At 39.8% G+C, this 21599-nt stretch overlaps 1 protein-coding gene across 2 annotated transcripts in view; it reads left to right on the plus strand.

The window, feature by feature from the left end:
• The window catches only part of scube1 (signal peptide, CUB domain, EGF-like 1), a 256585-nt gene that overhangs the window by 146963 nt on the left and 88023 nt on the right, over positions 1-21599 (plus strand). Inside the window, exons 5-7 of one of the 2 annotated variants that reach the window (XM_061714862.1) lie at positions 1567-1695; positions 11618-11734; positions 20194-20283. In XM_061714862.1, the coding sequence (XP_061570846.1) occupies positions 1567-1695; positions 11618-11734; positions 20194-20283 (336 nt within the window). The remainder of the gene's footprint in view (positions 1-1566; positions 1696-11617; positions 11735-20193; positions 20284-21599) is intronic. The other variant, XM_061714863.1, reaches the window with a different exon arrangement.

Genomic DNA, 21599 nt, shown 5'->3' on the forward strand with positions numbered 1-21599 from the left:
CACCACCAGCGAGGCCCGCTTTATTGCATTACAGAAATTAAAGGACTTTATCACAATATTCTAATTTTCTGAGACAGTCCTGTACATTGTTAGAAAAGGCAGAATCTCTTCAATTCATTAATTTAGTTGATTTTGCAGACATCGTAAGCACCAAACCATTAATCATTGATATTTACCAGCAGGGTAAACGTGAGATACTAGAAACACTTAGCGACTCCCTACCTTCCCTATATTCCAGTTGTCCGTTATAATCCATTAATTAAAAGCATCAAAATGGTTTTTCATAAAATTATTCCAGCTTGTGAATATCATCCTGTAAAGTCCATTAGTTATTGTCTACCAACTTTGTTCGACAAATAAAATCCAGACTTTACCAGGCGTATTGATATTTTCTTTAGTTCCTGTACGGTGTTGTTGGGTACGCTAAATAAGGAAGGTTACCGGAAATATCTGGGTCTCAAGGGGCTAAAGCTCTATCACGAAAAGAAGAAAGCATACGTGAACATGATCCAGTAATGTATCAGATCATATAAAATGGACTGAGGCAAAACAGAAAACTGTTCTGCTATCAAACAAACCATTGAAATGAGACAGTGAAAACTGTAACTTTTTATCAAAGGGCGTCGCCGTTAGACGTATTCAAATTTTGGTGTCTCGCCATGAACATAAAAGTTGTTGTAAATTGCTCATACTTTGTCCAATTTGACCCCAAAATCTGTACATTTAATCAGGCTTCCATTCTGAACAAGTTGATATGACAATCTTGGATGAACTCCATAGCGCCACCTTTGATAGTCCCTATTTTCTGCCATAACTTTTGAATGGTTTGACATAGAGACTCGTGTCATCTGACTCAATTTTGAGTACTTGACCTTCATTGGCATGAATTAGCCCCGCCCCTTTTTCTGATTGGTCGATATTGGATTGATCCTATTTTCTGCCATAACTTTTGAATGGTATGACATACAGAGTCGTGGGTGGTGTCATCAGACTCAGTTTTGACTCCTTCACCTTAATTGGTGCAAATTAGCCCCACCCCTTCTTCTGATTGGTCGATATGTGATACTTCCGATTTTCTGCAATAACTTTTGAATGTTTGACATAAAGACTTGTGGGTGGTGTCATCGGACTCGGTTTTGAGTCCTTGAACATAATTGCTGCAAATTAGCCCTGCCCCTTCATCTGATTGGTCGATATCTGATAGTTCCTACTTTCTGCCATAACTTTTGAATGGTTAATATAGAGAGTCGTGGCTGGTGTCATCTGCTAAATGTCCAGGCCTGAAGAATCTACATCAAGTCATACAAGCTTCCACTGCAGCCTGAACTTGCACAAGGGTGCGAGGGCCCGTTCATCGCTGCTTGCAGCTTTAATTTACAGTATATTCTCACTGAAGCACTATTTATTTACTTATTTATTTAACTCTGTTACTTCTTTAATGTTATAAGAAACAAAACCTGTTTTTCTCAGTATTTTCTCCAACTTTTTATTCCACCAAAGTCGTTGCCTATACAATAAGAAAGTATTGTCTAAATCTCCGTCCCTTTGTCCTTACCCTTTCCACAGATGGAATGAACTGCATGAACAAAGACCATGGCTGTGCTCATATCTGCAGAGAGGCTCCAGGCAAAGGCGGGGTGTCATGCGAGTGCCGTCCTGGCTTTGAGTTGGCCAAAAATCAGAAAGACTGTACTTGTATGTATCATATCTGGTTCTCACATCTTCACACTGACACTGACAACACACCTTTACTCAGTCTTCTTTTTCCTCACTCTGCTTGTTGAGTGCTTGCAGCCCTAAATGAAGGGCTGCCGGATTTCGGAGACATAAAGTAGGCCTTTACTTTGACTTTATTTGACACAATGTATATTCTCAGGCAGGGTGTAAAGATTTTGAAAAGCTTTAATAATTATTGATGTCTGAAAGATCCAGTGCCATTCTGGCCTGTATTATGGTACAGGTCCATAGTAAACACTATTTTTCTCCACATTTTGACTTTTTTCTCCACATTTTGACTTTTTTCTCCACATTTTGACTTTTTTCTCCACATTTTGACTTTTTTTCCTCAACATTTTGACTTTTTTCTCCACATTTAGACTTTTTCTCTCCACATTTTGACTTTTTCTCTCCACATTTTGACTTTTTTCTCCACATTTTGACTTTTCTCTCCACATTTTGACTTTTTCTCTCCACATTTAGACTTTTTTCTCCACATTTTGACTTTTTCTCAACATTTTGACTTTTTTTATCCACATTTTGACTTTTTCTCAACATTTTGACTTTTTTCTCCACATTTCAATTTTTTTTCTCCACATTTTGACTTTTTTTTCTCAACATTTTGACTTTTTTATCCACATTTTGACTTTTTTCTCCACATTTAGACTTTTTCTCAATATTTTGACTTTTTTCTCCACATTTTGACTTTTTTCTCCACATTTTGACTTTTTTCTCCACATTTAGACTTTTTCTCTCCACATTTTGACTTTTTTTCTCCACATTTTGACTTTTTTTTCCACATTTTGACTTTTTTCTCGACATTTTGACTTTTTCTCTCCACATTTAGACTTTTTTCTCAACACACACACACACACACACACACACACACACACACACACACACACACACACACACACACACACACACACACACACACCCTTGTTTCTCCACTGTCACCCTCTCTCTTTTCAATCTTTCTGTCTTCTCCTGAAGCTTGGTTTAATGTTTTTTCTTTTCTCGGCAGATCAAGGCAAAGCCTACAGCGAAACCTACGTTTAATAGTACAAACGTTTGAGCTCTGAGTGTTCATGCCTGTGTGTCACGTGTCTGTGTGATCTGCAGTTACAAAGCTCTAGTTGATCTGTGGTGTCTTTGCTACGACTTCAAACACAGACAGGACCTGCTGCAGTTTCTAGAACCTGGTCCTCCAGGGCACCGATCCAGCACGTCTTAGACACACCTGATTCTAATTAATGCTCATCATCAGCTTGTTCTCAGTGACTACAATTTACATGCAGTCAGTAACCCTTTTCTAACCGGAATATTAGCATTAACCTGGTTACACGGCCATGTAAACACCAATAACCCCTTTGGATAACCGGAATTTGCTCAGATTCCGGTTTTTAAAAACCCCAAAATTACCCCTGGGTTACTCCTTTTAAAACCTGATTATTTGGTCATGTATCACCTAACAGGATTTCCCCATCAAAAGGAACATGATTTTGTTTTCTGCGCATGTTCTTTTCGCAAGGAATCCTGGTCTTTTGAGTCCAGGAAGTTCTTATAAACACGGAGAAACCAAGACCAGGAGGAGACTAGTCACTTCATAAATGTAATGAAGGATATGAACATTTCTGCATTTGTAGGCGGTAGAAAGCAGGATTTCGACTTCTACTGGGCTGTTGATTATCCGCCGTGTTGCTGTTATTGTTGTCGTTTTGAATTTGGATACAGGAAGAAGAAGCGGAAATCAGGGGAATTGCGTCATGATGTTCTCCGTGCGTCGCTGGTTTGATCCAGATATCCTGAATGATTAATTACCATGTAAACAGGGATAACCCTGTTAGCTCACGCATGGGAACAGATTATTCCAAATGTTTCACTAACTGGAATATTGACCTTAAAGCGACACTATGTAACTTTTCCACCTTAATATCATATTTCATCATCATCATTGTGATGGTACATCAACTTCCAACAGGTTTAATGAACCTCTGTCATGGTCTGAGGGGTCTGTATCACCTTCACTGGCACTATGTAACTTTGAGGAGCATGGTAGGAACCCTGCCACACTAAAAAACTACACATTTTTACGGCTTTGACTGCTTTACGGCATACGTCACTTCCCCCTCCTTCCTGATTCGCAGTCGAGACGAAAATGGGCGGGGCGTGGAGCGAAGCTGGTAACCCGTTGCTGTGTTGCGGCTGCAGCAGCTCCACATAACAGACGTGGGGAAAAGATCCTAATGGTTTAACTTTTCAACCGTTTCCTGCTCGGAGGCAGAACCACGCAGGCCAAGTATCTGATATAACAAAGTAAAAGAGTGAAAGAGTTGTCGGCTCGCTTTGGATCGCGGCTGTAACGACCAAACACCGGCTTCCACACAGTAAAGCCTGAATTATGGTTCTGCGTTAAATCGACACAGACCTACGGCGTAGGGTACGTGGCGACGCGCAACGTACGGTGCGTGTCGCCCTACGCCGTAGGCTCTGCGTCGATTTAACGCAGAACCATAAACAGCCTTAAACCACAAACACTCACACAGACGGGGTCGGATCTAAACACGGGTTTTATTCCCCACTTCGCCAGATAAACGCAGTTGCTGGCCAGCTCTCCGCAGTGCAATTAACCCCAATCTTCAGATAAAACTAGTTTGTTGAGGAAAAAATATTAACTCTTATTTGTAGCTGCAGAGGAAAAAAATAATCTCACGAGGAAAAAAAAATATTGCTCACGCCTCGGAGCCTCTTCAGCATAATATAGCAGTCAAAAAAAAGAAAAGAGAAGTAAGAGTGATACAAAACATGTACTGTATGTTGTACTATTATACTAATTTATTGAAACACATGGCTCTTCAGTAGGGATTTCATATGGATCCAAACCGTTAATAATCATTATTTTCTCCATATACTGCTCCCTGGCTTCCTTGTTTAAGGTATCCTGGTAAATTCCAGTTCCTTTCCAGCAGTTTAACATCTTTTTTTTTTGCGTTCCGTCTGTTCACTTGGTGAAACAGAAAAGCGTCCCGTCTTCTCTCAAAACAAATGCAGCGACGGGACAGGAGTTTTCCGGCAGTACGCGCTGGTGCTCATGGGGAACGTAGTGTTCTTTCTGGTAAAACAATACCGATTTTGTCCAAAAGATGCCGCCAAACTCAGAAAAGCTGAAAGTTACGTTGTGCTGCTTTAACCCCAATTTTGACTGCATGTAAACGTAGTCAAGGTCTCCACAACTCTGTTGATGACACAGTCATTTTTATCAGGGTGTGAGGAAGCAGGGAAACATCTAAAACATGCTGGATAGGTGCTTTCCAGGACCAGGGCTGGTGACCCCCCTTCTACAATAACACAGCAACAGTGGCAACTCAGTACAGAGTTGTTTCCTCAAAACACTGATATTTGAGAGATTTTTTCACACAGCACTAGATTTATTGACACACATGAGCCGGTGATTGAGTTTTCAGAAGAGTAAGCAATGCTCATAAAAATACCTCAAATCACAGGCAAGCTGACTATTACTAGTAATTGACATTCCCGGCAATTAGCTCAGAGCACTCACAAGGATACACTGATACTACTAGTAGTATACTATTAGTATTAGTATACTACTAGTCTTTGTATAAACTCCTTAATTTTTTGTATGTGAATAATACATTTTGCAAGTACAGTCAACTTAATTGTGTTAAGTTTACTTATTTATCAAAATTAAGTTGACTTTAAAAAGAAAAAAAAGAAAAAAAAGAAAAAAGGAAAAAAAAGGAAAAAAGAGAAAAAACGGAAAAAAAAAAAAAAACTAAGTTGACTTTACTTGCTAATGAATTTTGTACATACTAAAAATTAAGTAGTTTATACAAAGACTTGTCTTTCTTGATCTACATGAAAATCTTATCCGAAAAAGTCGCCGTAATTTTTTAAAAGTAGATCAAGCAAGATATGTTTTTACTGTGGTTGTTCTACTTCAGTGCTTCTCAATCCTGGTCCTCGAGTACCACTGTCCTGCATGTTTTAGATGTTTCCCTGCACCAACACACCTGATTCTAATTAAAGGTCCTAATTAGCTTGTCACCAAGGTCTGCACAGTTCTGTTGATGACACAGGTACTTTTATCATGGTGCACTGAAGCAGGGGAGCATCTAAAACATGCAGGACAGTGGTACTCGAAGACCAGGATTGAGAAACACTGTTCTACTTAAACAAATAAAGCACGATTCATCTAAACATTGGTCAATCTGCCCAATAGATTAAAACTGTTAGAGGAAAAGTAAATACAACAAGATCTTTGCTTGTTGTTTGTGTGTAAATGAAAAGATTACTGGGATTACATAAATACTGCTGGTTAAGGAAAAAATACACAATGTCTTGTTTTTTGAACAAATGCGGATTAAGTTCAAAACTAGATGTATTCATGTAAAGCTACAAACTTCATTTTTAATTGTTAATATCACAGATTTAAATGTTATATTTACATGTGCTTAGATTTATTTTTTTCAGTGATACAGCAAGAGTATCAGGCATGCAGTATTATGTTTCACCAGTACCGGGCTGTAGGAGTGTATTTCAACATGTTCTCTCTATCTCAGAGATCTATCTTATTACATGGAAAAAAAAGTGTCTAAACTAAAGGAACTGGGATTGTAGGTGTTGTAGGCAACATGTGGTGTCATTCTTGTCATGTTACTGGGATCTGTACCCCAGATATCGCTCTATGGCTTCTAACTTTACATCTATAATATCTACCAATAATTCAGGTGTTACTTTGGTCATCCTTGATATTTCATCATCAGCCGCTGGCATGAAACATCAGCTCAGTTCTCCAATTCAACATCCAATGTACTGGAGGTTATCTTTAGTTATTTCAACCACATCTGTCTCTATTCACTTCCATCTTGCTTACAGTTTGTAGGAAAGTACTGCTCCAGTACTGAACTGCTCCACTAGAGAGAACCCCCCCAAGAAAAAACATATTGGATTTAATCTATACAAATGTTAGAGGTGCATTTAGGTACCTTGCCTGTCCTTCCTTCAGCACAGCATAGCACACAAGTATCATGTGATACTGATACTGATACTGATACTTCTCACCAACACCTAAAACCCACTTTCAGAGGTTTGTAGGTGACCAGAACTGTGAAAATGTGGTCATAAGAAGATGAAGGAATGGTGCAAGGGTGCTTTGAGTCCACAGACTAGCATGTGTGCTGTGAACAGTGAGGATGTTACTTCAATGGATGACAGACTACATTAACTTCTGTTTGGAGAACACTATTCCACCAGGACAGTGAGGCGCTTTCTCATTAATAACCTCTGAACCACCAGTCAACCAAGAGTGTGTAAAAGAGCTTTAAGTCACGCTAGAAAACGTAGATGTACAGGAAAAAGCCAGAGAGTAAACTCTAATTGATGAATGGCCAGAGATGAAAAAGATCACCGGCTTCAACGAAAAGGGAGATCAGGCTCAATGGAAGCCTTCTTGGAGCCAATAAACTGAGCAGGTTGTTCAAAAGGTTAAACTCTGGAAGAATGTCAGCTTTCTGCTCCTCAGCCCCCAGCCGCACAATGAAAAATAGGGCCTGAGAATCACCTTATATCACCTTATATTATACTTGTTCAAAAGGAGTGGGAAGAAGCCTATACTTATTTAAAGCCACCCCTTTCCCATATCCTTATACTGTCTAGGCGGAGAGTACCTTGTATGTACTGTAGGTATCGCACTGCTCCTCACAATGGACTCCTGCTGGTAGACAGTGCAGGTTAATGAGTAATGGAGTGACAGGAGTCACTCTTATGGCACCTTTCCACTAGAACCTACTCAGCCCGACTCGCCTCGCCTCGGTTTTGTTCTTCTCCACTAGGGGTCTAACGTGCCAAGTTGATACTTTTCTGTATCTATTCTGCCGAGGTTCTAAGCTGCTGAGTCGGCTGTATCTGACATCATCACACTACAGGCCACCAATTGGTCGGGGGGTTGGAGTCAGACGTCTGAGTCAGGAGGAGAAAATCAGGGAAAAAGCGTCTCGTGGCTTCTGGTTCATTTCATTCGACCACTAATAGCAGCGCAAAAGTACGGTGGCTGACAAGGGTCAAACTCACTGCAACGGCCTAATGCGTCTCAGTTAAGGAAAACGTCTTCAAGTACAGAAACGATTCAAATTCACAAACTCAAAACGAGGTACAAAAAGAGGAACGTGGTGCAAATGAAAAGACGTGCTGCAAAAAACAAAGACAAATGCAGCATCATCAAACGTGGTGCAAATAGAGAAACAATGCAAGGCACAAAACGATATAAAACAAGAAACCATCTTCAAAAGAAAAACGCTTCATAACCGGTCACTACAACCGGAAGTGCTCCAAACCTGCAGGGGGCGCTCTGACTGAACCACAGTGTTTACGTCCATGGTTTAAACATACAGCGGGAACGGTAATGTGATTTTTATCTGACTATATTTATATACAATGTTTATATCACTGTACATTACGAGAGGTTTCTTTATTATATTTTAACGTTACAGTCAGCTGTTCGGTCTTTCTCTACATCCTGTGTGTCTGTCCATTGAGCTGTTACGCCGAGTTTGAGTTTGAATTTGTGAACTTGGTATCGAACACAAGCCACAGACGAGCAGCACATCTATCATCTCCTCCAGGTTCTACATCTTTAGTGTTGTTGTCTTCTTCGTTTAGATACACAATCAAATACGTCACAGCAGCTTCGCTCCAACTTCCTACTTCTCATCTTGGTATCGAAAATAAACGAGGGCAAGACGAGTCGAGTCAGGCTGAGTAGGTACTAGTGGAAAAGTGGACTGCGTCCTGGACCATCCGTAAAGGGTTTGTACCGCAGGCTGGAGGACCAACCAGGAGGATGTTGCAGTAGTCGGGGCCAAAGGTAACCATGGTCTGTACCAGAACTACAGTGGCATCATTAGTTAGGTACAGCCTGGTTTTTATGTAATACTATGTAAATTGTCATGACTGAGAAACAGCAGCAACGTGGTTAGAGAAAGAAAGCTGGCCATTAATCATGACAACCAGATTTTTCACCACCTTGGAAGGTATGATGTAATGAAGAGCCTGAAATCCTGGTGGACAGACTAATGGGCATGGATGATCAATAGATCAGTCTTGGAGAAGTTTAGTTGAAAGTTGGCTGATTGCTTAGATGGTAGGGTCACTTGATGGGAATGACAGACCCCAACAGGGCTGATACATGTTTGTACCACACAATCATATTGTACCATTGGGTTTCAGTGCTGTGGAAGACATCCTGTCTAGTTTTAGTACCAAAAAAATCACGTCATCTGTCAGCTTTCATTGACTATTGACCAGCTGCCTTCATGACCACATTTCTGACGTCCTTGTTTGATCCAGAACTTGGCAGACCGAGAGTCCGAGGTGTTCCCAGGCCAGCCGAGAGACATAGTCTCTCCAGCGTGTCCTGGGTCTTCCCCGGGGTCTCCTCCCGGAGGGACATGGCTGGAACACCTCCCTAGGGAGGAGGGACATGCCTGGAACTCCTCCGTAGGGGGGAGGGACATGCCTGGAACACCTCCCTAGGGAGGCGTCCAGGAGGCATCCTGTACAGATGCCCAAGCCACCTCAGCTGACTCCTCTCAATGTGAAGGAGCAGCGGCTCGACTCCGAGCTCCTCCCGGGTGACCGAACTCCTCACCCTATCTCTAAGGGAGCGTCCAGCCACCCTGCGGAGGAAACTCATCTCTAAGGGAGCGTCCAGCCACCCTGCGGAGGAAACTCATCTCTAAGGGAGCGTCCAGCCACCCTGCGGAGGAAACTCATCTCTAAGGGAGCGTCCAGCCACCCTGCGGAGGAAACTCATCTCGGCCGCTTGTATCCGCGATCTTGTCCTTTCGGTCACTACCCAAAGTTCATGACCATAGGTGAGGGTAGGGGCGTAGATTGACCGGTAAATCGAGAGCTTCGCCTTTCGACTCAGCTCCTTCTTCACCACGACGGTCCGGTACATCGACCGCATAACTGCGGACGCTGCAGCGATCCATCTGTCAATCTCCCGCTCCATCGTTCCCTCACTCATGAACAAGACCCCGAGATACTTGAACTCCTCCACCTGAGGCCTTGCAGGACACTAAATGACTGTTTTGTGGCATGACATGGGAACAATTGGCTCAGATTGAACATGTACATGAAAAAGTACCCCACATTTAACACTCAAATGTAGCATGTCAGCTGTCCTTTTCACATTAACTGACAAAGGGTTGCGTGTCTAGCTGGCCCCGCTAATAACTTGCCTCAGAGGGTACACTTAATCACAGGACAGGCCTAATGTAAAGAGATATGACGCAGATATGACAAGACAAAGATATCCACGAGCTCCTCATCCTCAGAGCCATGGATACCATAAATCTGTATATTACATAACCATAATGTGCAACTGGCTGCAAAAATGCAAGGAACGAAACCCCGGTCAGGTCAAATTGAAGACCAAAGAACTTATTTGCGTCATGTTACCATCGTGTTTCGTAGGAGGCTGCCACTCATTAACGCCTCCCGCGTCACCTTCCCTCCCTTCGTCTCTGTTTCAGTAACACACCATCCATTGGGCCAGTTATTTAGATACCTAGATGTTCATCTGGGCAACAGATTGGATTAAAAATGTAGCATTAAGTGTGTCTGCAGGAAGAAACAGAGAAAATCGTATTTCTCAAAAATGTTTAGGTCCTTTAATGTTTGCAGAAAGATGTCGTGTGTCTTGCAAAACTGGTGTGTTGAGGCAGCAGCAGTACAGCCAGGGACAAAACGAAACTGAACTCGTACAGAAGGCTGGCTCTGTACTAGGGACTGCTCTGGAGACCTTTGAGCTGACTGTACAAAGAAGAATGTTCCAAAATATCATGCACAATACTGCACATTCTCCACGTAACATAGCGGTTAAACAATGGATTGTTTTCAGTTGCCGGCTTCGCAGAGTCATTGCACTAAGAAACAGTACAGGAGATCATCCTTCCTACAACAATAAGCTTATACAATGAATCTTTAAATTAAACTGAACTTAACTGATTTGAGTTACTAGGACTTTTACTGAAGATAGAGTAGAATGTTCTGTATTGTAGGTACAACAGAGAGTTTAGCTTGATTGGCTGTTAACAGCGTATTGTAAAGCCTGTCCTTAAACCTGGCATTAGTTTTTTTTAAGCATATCCTACTTATACAGGACTGTCTCAGAAAATTTGAATATTGTGATAAAGTCCTTTATTTTCTGTAATGCAAAAATGTCATACATCTGGATTCATTACAAATCAACTGAAATATTGCAAGCCTTTTATTATTTTAATATTTCTGATCATGGCTTACAGCTTAAGAAAACTCAAATATCCTATCTCAAAAAATTAGAATATTCTGGGAATCTTACTCTTAAACTGTAAACCATGATCAGCAATATTAAAATAATAAAAGGCTTGCAATATTTCAGTTGATTTGTAATGAATCCAGAATGTATGACATTTTTGTTTTTTTAATTGCATTACAGAAAATAAAGAACTTTATCACAATATTCTAATTTTCTGAGACAGTCCTGCAAAGTCAGCTCATATCATCCCTAATTTCTTGACTCACTCTGGTTTTTGCATCCTGTCTTCAGTATGCTTCGTGTACTCCTGGACATTAGCTCAGGGGACTGATTACTTGTGCTTGACCTCTGCTCTGTTAAATAAACCTTATCTTGTCATCTTTTACCAGGGTGTGTCTTGCCTTTGAGTCCTCCACTAACAACTATCACCTCTTCCCTTGACTAAACCTTAAATCTCCTCATACATCAGTGTACAGAAGTCAATGCTGATTGTTATTGCAGATGAACAGCAATTGAAGATGAGGCTTTTGTCAATAACACTGTACACAAAAAGAGTAAAACCTACGTTTTTGTTGTCTCTAGTGACTTGTAACTATGGAAACGGCGGTTGCCAGCACACATGTGATGACACAGATACAGGGCCGGTGTGTGGCTGCCACCAAAAGTACGCCCTGCACTCAGACAGCAAGACCTGCATTGGTGAGTGACTGTCATGATGCAAAACACACCTGAAAACCTCCCAGCTGGCTGACTGGTCTGAAAAAGCGTAGCACAAAGTTTAGACAATACGAAAGAGAGAGTATAGACAATAATAATGCACCAATTCTGAAATTTCCTTTGATTTTTATTCCTTTGTACACAAAATAAACCCAAGCTATTCAATGTTTGTTTTTTTTAACTACATTTCATTTGTTATTTCATAGTACAATAAAAAAAATTTCGAGGGTATAGTAAACATGACGTCAGCTAGTATCTATGGAAGAGAGATGTTCACTTTGTCAGCTATTTTATATTTAAAAAAACAATACTAAATGTTTAAGAACACTGTTCTTCCCAAAATATTGGGAGGGGTTTGCATATTTCTCCTTTGACAATGCATAATATAATTATAGTATAATATATAAGATTGAAGGAATGTGAGGAATTTCAGTGCTTAAAGGGCAAGAGGGCAGCGCTAAGCAGACACCTGTGATCTCTGGTCCCTCTGCCAGCACTTTGTCAAGAATTGTCATTTACCATGAGATAATGAATAACGCGGCGCTACATTCACAAATACTAGGGGTGTAACAATATATCGTGGCACGAAATTTCACGATACAAAAACGTCACGATACGTGTCGTGGAGATGACAAACTGTATCACGATATTGGGTTATTAATATTAATCTATTGTGTTAACTAGTAACGCGCATCCGACCACGCCTCGACCCGCGGACCAAAATCTTCCTCCGCTCAGAAGAAACTAGTCCCGTTTTGGTCCCGATCACGGGACTCTTGCAGGGTTTTGAGGTCTGAACTTTTACTGATGTAAGGCTGGTGTAGAGTTAAGCCTTACCTTATTAAATTAAACCTTTTTGGGGTGGTGAGTAGGATAAACACGGGGACAACTTCTGCTGAGTTCCAGTGTACTTTAATGTCCCTCAACAGTGTAGGATTTTAGAACATCAACACAGCACCTAGTGCCGTACTGTGGCGTATCACTCCGCCCAATCTAAAACAGACTAATCACTACAGATAAACTGACTAGTGTCATTATAGTCCCTGATTTACATCACAATATAAAGAATAGATTTATAAAATAATCAACCCTGAATTACCAAAATAACTTTCTTAACAAAAATAAATCTCCTCTTACACTTATAAGGTGAGCATGAATCAATCTTTTTTATGATGTAAAATTGTATGTATTTATTTACTTGTATTTATTTATTTAATTTTAGTTGTTAAATTTCTGGAAAAGAAAAAAAGTCAAGTCATAAATGAGAGAAACTATTCAGTTTGCGGCAAAATATTTGTACTTGTATGAAACTGCAGATGCATAATGCAAACCTTTTACTTTTAGTTCAGTTTGTGGAAAATGGTTGGCCTGGCTTTCTCTTTAAAACTTAAACAGTTATAAAGCATTACAAACTGGAACAATAGGGCAAATGCACAGTATTGTTTTGTATTTTGTGTCTTTCAAATAAAAGACCATTTAAAAAAAAAAAATACTGCTATAATATCGTATCGTTATCGTGACCTCAATATCGTGTATCGTATCGTGAGATTAGTGTATCGTTACACCCCTAACAAATACCACTTGAACTTTTACTGTCAAAAAAGGAGCATTGTGTTAAATTATTTACTGATGTCCATGCATTTTGGTTGGGGAAGAGGAAGTTCCAGGTACTAGACTAGCTTGCCTGAACTCCTTACCTGTCGTGACAGCAGCTACTGAACCTTGTACTGCTGCAAAAACTCTTCACTCATTTTCCAAGACTAACTTATCATTTCTTGGCACCCTCAGTACCAGAATGCTTTACTAATAATGGAAGAAAAAATGGAAAAATTACAAAGTTCCAAAAGTTTTACTGTCCCAAAATTTTGTGGATTTTTTCTAGATGCAGAAATAAAAAGATTTATAATGTCAAATTAAATTAAATGTAACATTAGATATCTTAGGCTCATATTGTCTACAAAAAAAACAATAAATTAAAAGAAATTAGATGCATTTCATTTTTCCTGTTAGGAGTGGTATTCATTCATCAGATGTAATCAATTAACGTTTTAATTTAATCTGTTACATTCTGGCTTTATTTATACTACTGTATTTGACAGTTTAGAGGTTTCATTTAATAATTGATAAGCCAATCATTAGTGTTACTGTGTTTTCTAAAGATACAATCTTTTTTAAAGACATTGTTTAATACCAGTAATAATTTTAAATGATAACTTACTGGGCTTTAAAAACTTACGGAGCCCCTCTGGTGACATTTGAAAAAAATAAAATAATGCTTGGCCACGCATAAATAACTCGTGGCCACGAGATAATCAATGCGTGGCCACGCATTATGTATCTCGTGCCCACGCATTATTTTACTCGTGGATGGCATTATAACCTACTGTCTGGACTTCGTGGATGCAACTTCCTTGGTGGGATGGTTATTCATCATTAATAACAGTAATTAAAGTCTATTTATATTAAAGAGCAAGAGTATTGTCATGGCGAGTGTAGTAATAACATGTGACATTTGAAAAAAATTAAATAATGCGTGGCCACGCATTAATAACTCGTGGCCACGCATTGATTATCTCGTGGCCACGAGATATTAACTCGTGGCCACGAGTTATTTTATTTTTTTCAAATGTCACCAGAGGGGCTCCGTAAAAACTAGACATGAGCTGATTTTTTGTTTCTCTCAAGTCCACCGGACTTTATGTTTTTTGCAGTTAAACAGTTCCTTTATTTCTGAACACTATTAGTCGCTAGTCACATAGTTAACCCAGTAGCTGGTCCGAGGGCTGAGAGGAAACCTCCCATCTCGTTTCTGTTGACTGTGGGATTTAGTTTATATCTTGCTGTAAGATGGTGGTTGCACATTAAATGACTTAAAATGTAATGAGATACATTTGTGAACCACACAGGACAGCAACATTAAAATGACTTGAATAAATAGATTATGATGTCCCACTGTAATCTTTGCAACATAAACTCAAGCCTTAAATACATAATAACCTCAAGAAATCAACACCATTGTAATATGTGTGGAAACGTTGCGATATTACTGAGTTTTTTGAGCTGGTTGACAGATGTACCACAGTAAAAATGTATTCCTCATCTGAAAAGACCAGTTAACCCCCAGCAGGCAGCGGTTCTGCTGTCAGAAGAAGTCTCAGCCTTGTCTTCTCACTTTAATGCTAGTCATTTTCATGATGTGTAGAGGATAAATAAGGCATTCCAGGTAAGTGAAGCTGCTCATTTCTTTTTCTGCTCATGTATATTTGCCTCGTCTCAGAGCAGGTTTTAGGTCCAGTAAAGTGTTGGAGAGTATTGGTCTCAGATGCTTCAATTATAAGCCCTGGGCAGATGAACTTTAAATGAACTAATTGCAAGCTAAAGGTTTCTTTTTTCCTGTTCTCTCGAACATTTTCCTTCTCAGCCTCTGATGAATAAAGGAAAGTAGAAACCTGGATAAAACACAGAATTTTAATATCTAGCTTTTATTTTTATTCATGTTGTAGCCAATTTATATGTTTATTTGAAAATGGAAACAGGTGTGTGTTCAGGGAGGGAAGGTCAAATCCTGCATACTAACGGGCTAAAGTGTTCAGTGTACAAATGATTATGTAATAATGAATAGTAGTCCCAAAACTACCGCTTCAGTTTCCGTAATTGATTTTTTATTCATATTATTTAAAATAAAATGTTATAATTGTTATGTCATATTATTGTGTGATTGTGTTATTGTGGTAGTAGGACATTAAGTAAGCTGATCTTACACTGAAAATGCAAAGTAAGATACCGTCTCAGACTTTTCTGTGTGGATTTCTTGACTTGAAAACTGAAAAATGTTCTTGTGCACTGCTGTACAAAATAAACAATCTTTTCAGGTCATGAACTTAATCGGGACTGTTTGTGCTGATTTTGGGTTGTGGTAAATACTGTAATTAGTTACAGTAGCCAGCTGTATATTTAACATTCTGGCTCTTGAACACATTAGGCTTGCTTTGTGAACTGTTTTTTTCTATTAATTAATCAATAATCAACTAGTTGACAGAATATGTTATTAAAGTTAGTCCCAAATTATGTGAAACAAAAAAGAAACTAAACTGGAGCAAGCAGTAAATGGCTCTTTAAATACCAAAAAAACGGAAACAGTATACAAACACATTAATTTGAACTGTGATGCAAGGGCTTCATCTGGATGGATGAGCGCAATAACCTTTGAATTCAAGCCAAACCTTGTTTTCCTTTTGGGGGTTTGCATGATTTTTAACAAGTAAGGACAAAACTGAAATAAGTTGGAGAAAACTTCCTAAAAATTCACTTTTTATGGGCATTATGAAATGGAGGTTAACATCTAACAAAAGCAACTAAGACCAAAGTTCAATGTCTTATTTGGCTGTTCGTCTGCTATTCAAACTGGACACAAAATCCGGAAAATATGTTTTTAGAAGTTCATAATAGGCAGAAATGCCCAAATCAGTCATTTACAAAGCCCAGAACTTGGAGTCAGAATGAGTTTTGACTCGCCTCCGGCCAGAGTCTTGATGCTGGCAGCGTGTCAGCTCTTTAAATGTCTTTCCTATTAATAAGCTGCTTCAGACTCCATCTGGCATGTGTTACCAAGTTCTGCTTAATTTGTAATTGGGATGTTAAAATCTTAATGAAGCGAAAGAATAATAATAATGATTTTAAAAAAGAGAGTCTGATGAACTTTCTTTGTGTTTAAAAGTGTGTGACTTAACACTTTGTTACATTTAAACTTGATTTTACAACAACCTGTTTGACCAGAAGACATTCAGTTCTCTAATTTCTGTGTATGGACTGAGAAACACAAATGATGTCAGTGGTATCAATAACCACCATGATTTCCAGTTGATCAATAACCACCATGATTTCCAGTTGATAAACTGTCTATGCAACTGTCTATGCAACCACTGGGACCAGTCTCTCTCTCTCAGTCTTCTACGGTGGCCGAGACCCGCCATTGTTGAAAATAAAAGTAACGCTGCAAACAGAAACAAACGCTGCTGCAAATTAAAGAAACGCTGCAAATAAAAAGAAACGCCGCTGCAAATAAAATAAATGCTGCAAATGAAAAAAAAGCAGCTGCAAATAAAATAAACGCTGCAAATTAAACAAAAACGCAGCTGCAAATAAAATAAACGCTGCAAATAAAAAAAAACGCAGCTGCAAATAAAATAAACGCTGCAAATTAAACAAAAACGCTGCTGCAAATAAAATAAACGCTGAAAATATAAAGAAACCCTGCTGCAAATAAAATAAAAAACGACCCAAATAAAAAAGCCACAACGGAAGTGAATTACCGGGGACTATTTTTGCTGATGCACCGGTGTTTTTTTTACGTGAGAGGAGAAGTCCCTGAGCACCACACACAGCTTCAACTTCACATTCATCCAAATAACTATTGTTACCCACGCTTTAGATTATTCTTGGCATTATTATTAATGATAAAAACAACAAAAACAACACACATAAAAACACCGGTGCATCGGCAAAAACAGTCCCCGGTAATTCACTTCCGTTGTGGCTTTTTTATTTGCGTCGTTTTTTATTTTATTTGCAGCGGGGTTTCTTTATATTTTCAGCGTTTCTTTTATTTGCAGCAGCGTTTGTTTTTGTTTGCAGCGTTTATTTTATTTGCTAAGCGTTTATTTTATTTGCAGCGGCGTTTGTTTCTGTTTGCAGCGTTACTTTTACTTGCAGCAATGGCGGGTCTCGGCCACCGTAGTCTCCTGCCTGTGTCTGCCTCTCTCGCCCTCACCAGGGTTAGACTGACACTAACTGGTTTTTTTTCTAGCTGCTTTGAAGAAGTGGAAAACTCCATCAAGAGAATCCTACCGTTTGGAAACAAAATGAGAGCAGGAACCCTCCTTTACCTCGTTTCCCAGCGTCTTTTCACTTTGTGCCCATCCCTCTTTTCATATTTTGATGAGGGAACGGGCCTCTCTGTGTGTGGCCTGGGTGCCCCTACTGCTCTCTGGGCGTACCTTTAACCCTAAGCTCTTTTCTTTACCCTTTATTTATAGTGTTGTCCCTCTATTCCTCCTTCCTTTTACCTCCTACTGCTTTCTGGTGATAGTACCTGATTGCCTGTCTTGTCTGAGCATCCATGTTAGAACTAAATCAGGTGGAAATGAGGATTGGTTCTCAGTGCACGAGACCAACAAGTAACTGTGGGTTGGGGGGTGGGGTGGCGTTGGGTGTGGGTCGGGGGATGGGGGTGGGGGGGTCAAGGGCCATGTGTTAGACTCTGTGGTTTATCGGACATCTCAATTGCAGCCTTGTCTTAGATACAACTCTGACCAAAACAAGCCTGATCTTCCCCTGCAGTCCTTTCGCTGCCTCCTCATTCACCAACTCCATCCCAAGCCAATATTAGCAACTAAACGTCAAAGAACCAAAACACTGCCACTGCAAACATCGCTTCCATGCCTTAATCTCCTACCAACAGCACCCATCGTAACATACAATTAATAGCGAGGCAGGGACTTGCACTGTCCATTCTTCTTCACTCTCATATCCTGCCATTCCTATTGCATGTGTCCCTCAGGAGTCCTACACTGTCCATTTCCCTCTCTCTTTTCAATAATGTGTCCTTTTATTGTTTGTCTATGTTAACCAGCTGCATTGAAGAACCTGCACTGTTTGTATGGATTCCATTTTTATTCATTTTCCCTTTTTTAATTGAAGTATATATTATTGTTTCTGTTGCTTTTTAGTAATTCAGATTTTTCTGTTTCCTTCCAGTGCACTGGTTTTTACCATTCTTCTCCTAGTTGTAGTAGCATAGAGTGGTTTAACTCTGCCCCCTCCTTGTCCTACATAAGTCTTGAGAACAGCTTCCCTCTCTGTGGGCCTCTGAAAACTCAAAGTCCCATAGACTCTTAAGGAATGAGTGCCTGGGACTTCACCTTCACCCTTTTTTCAAATCTGTCTTACACATCCCTTCCTCACGCACACACACACACACAAGCATTTATGTTTTTTCTTCCCCCTCTAACACTTTTTTTCACACACTCAAGCAAACAGACACTCAAACGGAGGCATACTGGTATGCACAAGCTTTGGATTCAACAATCACACATTCACACAGCCACATCTTACCCCGTTAGCTCGGCACCAGAAAGCTCCCATTCATCCCCGAGTGCACTTCAGAGAGTCCTTCACTTTGTCCATCGTGTGAGAGGAGAGAAAAAAAATGGTGGTAAGGTAGGGCTGGGGAAATGGAAGGGTCATTAATTGTGCCCATATCTGTCCCCCACCACCTCCAAAAACATGAAAGGCCTGCCCTTTTGCAGCAAATGTTATTCATTCTTAAAGAGATGCTCATTCAGGCCGTACTAACCGGCCCAGGGGAAGGCTGGATACCGTTCCCAGTGATATCACTCAACCAAAATACCCAATGCAGTACATGCATGCGACTTTAACATTCATCCGATAATACAAGAAGTGTAACCTTCCTTGATTTCTCCCTCACTATTCTCCCTCCACCCCCGCTGCCCAGCTTTTGGGAATGTGGTTTTTGTCCAGTGTTGACTCTTAGAGCCAGTTGTGATGTGTTCCATAGACAAACAGGCAACCAGCGCTGCCCCCAGACTACCCGCTATTCCTTTTTTTTCCTTTTTTCTGTGCATGCCCTCCCTATACACTCTTTCCAACCCCATTTTTCAGTGTGTATAAATCTCCTCTCATTGTGAACCATAATGGGAATGTCTGTCTTTTGTCTCCGAACTTTCTTTCTTCCTTTTTTTTTCCATCTGTTTTTATTATTTCCTCTCAGTCATCTTGACATTTCCAAGATCTTCAAGCACCTACTCGATGCTAATTGCTCGCTCATGCTCCTCCTATGCACCACCCTTTGTAATTTCTCTCGTCACACACTGTTTTCTTTGCTTATGTCTTTTGCTTACATTTAAAGCAGCTTGTCTTGGAAATGTCAGACTTAACTTCTTCCTATTCTTTATCTTCTTCGTCCTCTGTTCTGATATGAGGTAAACATTGCTGACAGAGTGTGACTGTTTGATATGGAAGACATCGGCAACAGGAACATCAGCATCAGAATCACAATCTAGTTTAATGTTCCCTCTCACCTCATCCAATCCCTAAACCCCATATCTGTACAGTTTTAAGAACTATCTTTTTGTTTGAATCCCTGAACATACATCTTTTTCTCCCTTTTTTTGCCTACCTAATGCTCATTTTATAAGTTCCCCACTGATACTGATCTTTTTTTTTTGTTATTTTGATTTGCTCTGGGGGATTTAGCATCATTTGGGGATTAACACTAACAGGGATTTTAGCATCTCTTCATCACTTCTTGCTACTTGGCTTTGGCTTTTTGCTCAAACGCCAAGAGGGGCTGAAGGTCTGGTCATTTGGGCTTCTCATTAACCTGCTGCTCACTGTTTGTCCCCTTGTCACTTGTGTTTTAGAGAAAGATGAGGCTGCAATTGAGAGCTCTGAGTTCAATGCCACGTCAGTAGCTGATGTGGACAAGCGGGTGAAACGGCGGCTACTTATGGGTAACTCTTTTCTTCCTCTTTCTATGTGTTGCCATGCCGCTTGTGCTTGTATCCCTGACTCTACATCTCCTCGTTCCTCTTTGTTTCCCTCTCTTTTCTTTGTTAAAAACATTTTTGTAAATCTTTGGTACCCACTTTGTCCACCCCCACAATCACATGTTCACTGCAGCCGTCTGTAAGACAGGAAGGATGAATGAGGACAGGATATTTTACAATGCTTTTTAGCTAAGTCCCCTCCAAATTTCAGGGAGATTGAGACCATAGACATATATATGTATACATCGAGTGTTCTTGCCCGCTGCTGCGATACGTCAACGTCGCCGCCATATTGGATGTTCAAGACTGCGCTGTAAACTAATACAAGTAAATTGACTTATTTTCATAAAGCATCTTTCTACGAAGAAATGTACGTTTTACGTCTCATTTATTCATTCACACACGCACTAATATACTTGGAAACAGTTAGGCACCAAATATAATATATTTAATTTTCTCAGACGGCAAAAATAAGAACTTTATTGATCCCACATAGGAGTAATTCATGTTATATCAGCTATAGAGAACAAGGTAGTGCCGAAAAACTATATATATCCCCCTCACAAAAATAAGAAAAATAGAGAAACATAATTTCTCATCAACAAAACACATTTTACATTTTTATACATTACATTAAATTTTATTGTTATTTTATTGTCTGAAAAATGGTTCAAATACGTTATGTTGTTATTTGAATTTTTTTTAATGTGTTTTGTTGATGAAAAAATATGTCTATTTTTGTGAGGGGGGATATATATTGTTTTTCGGCTCTACCTTGTTCTCTATAGCTGATATAACATGAATTACTCCTATGTGGGATCAATAAAGTTCTTATTTTTGCCATCTGAGAAAATTAAATATATTATATTTGGTGCCTAACTGTTTCCCAAGTATATTAGTGTGTGTGTGAATGAATAAATGAGACGTAAAACATACATTTCTTTGTAGAAAGGCGCTTTATGAAGATAAGTCCATGTACTTGTATTAGTTTACAGCGCAGTCTTGAACATCCAATATGGCGGCGACGTTGACGTATCGCAGCAGCTCCATGGACGGAGGAGGAGACATGGATATGGATTGAGACTGTGTGTATGTCTGTATGTCTCAATCTCCCTGAAGTTTGCTTGCACTGTAAAATGCAATTTTGAAATAAAACCGAGCTGCATCAGCATTAGCGTTTCAACATTGTGTTGAATCTGGGTCAGCAATAGACCCCTGTAAGAATCTCTATCACTGAGCCAACCGTGCTCGCAGGAGCATGCACACACAAGTGAACACAG

Source organism: Cololabis saira, chromosome 23 (genome assembly GCF_033807715.1).
Source record: "Cololabis saira isolate AMF1-May2022 chromosome 23, fColSai1.1, whole genome shotgun sequence".
NCBI classification, from domain to species: domain Eukaryota; kingdom Metazoa; phylum Chordata; class Actinopteri; order Beloniformes; family Belonidae; genus Cololabis; species Cololabis saira.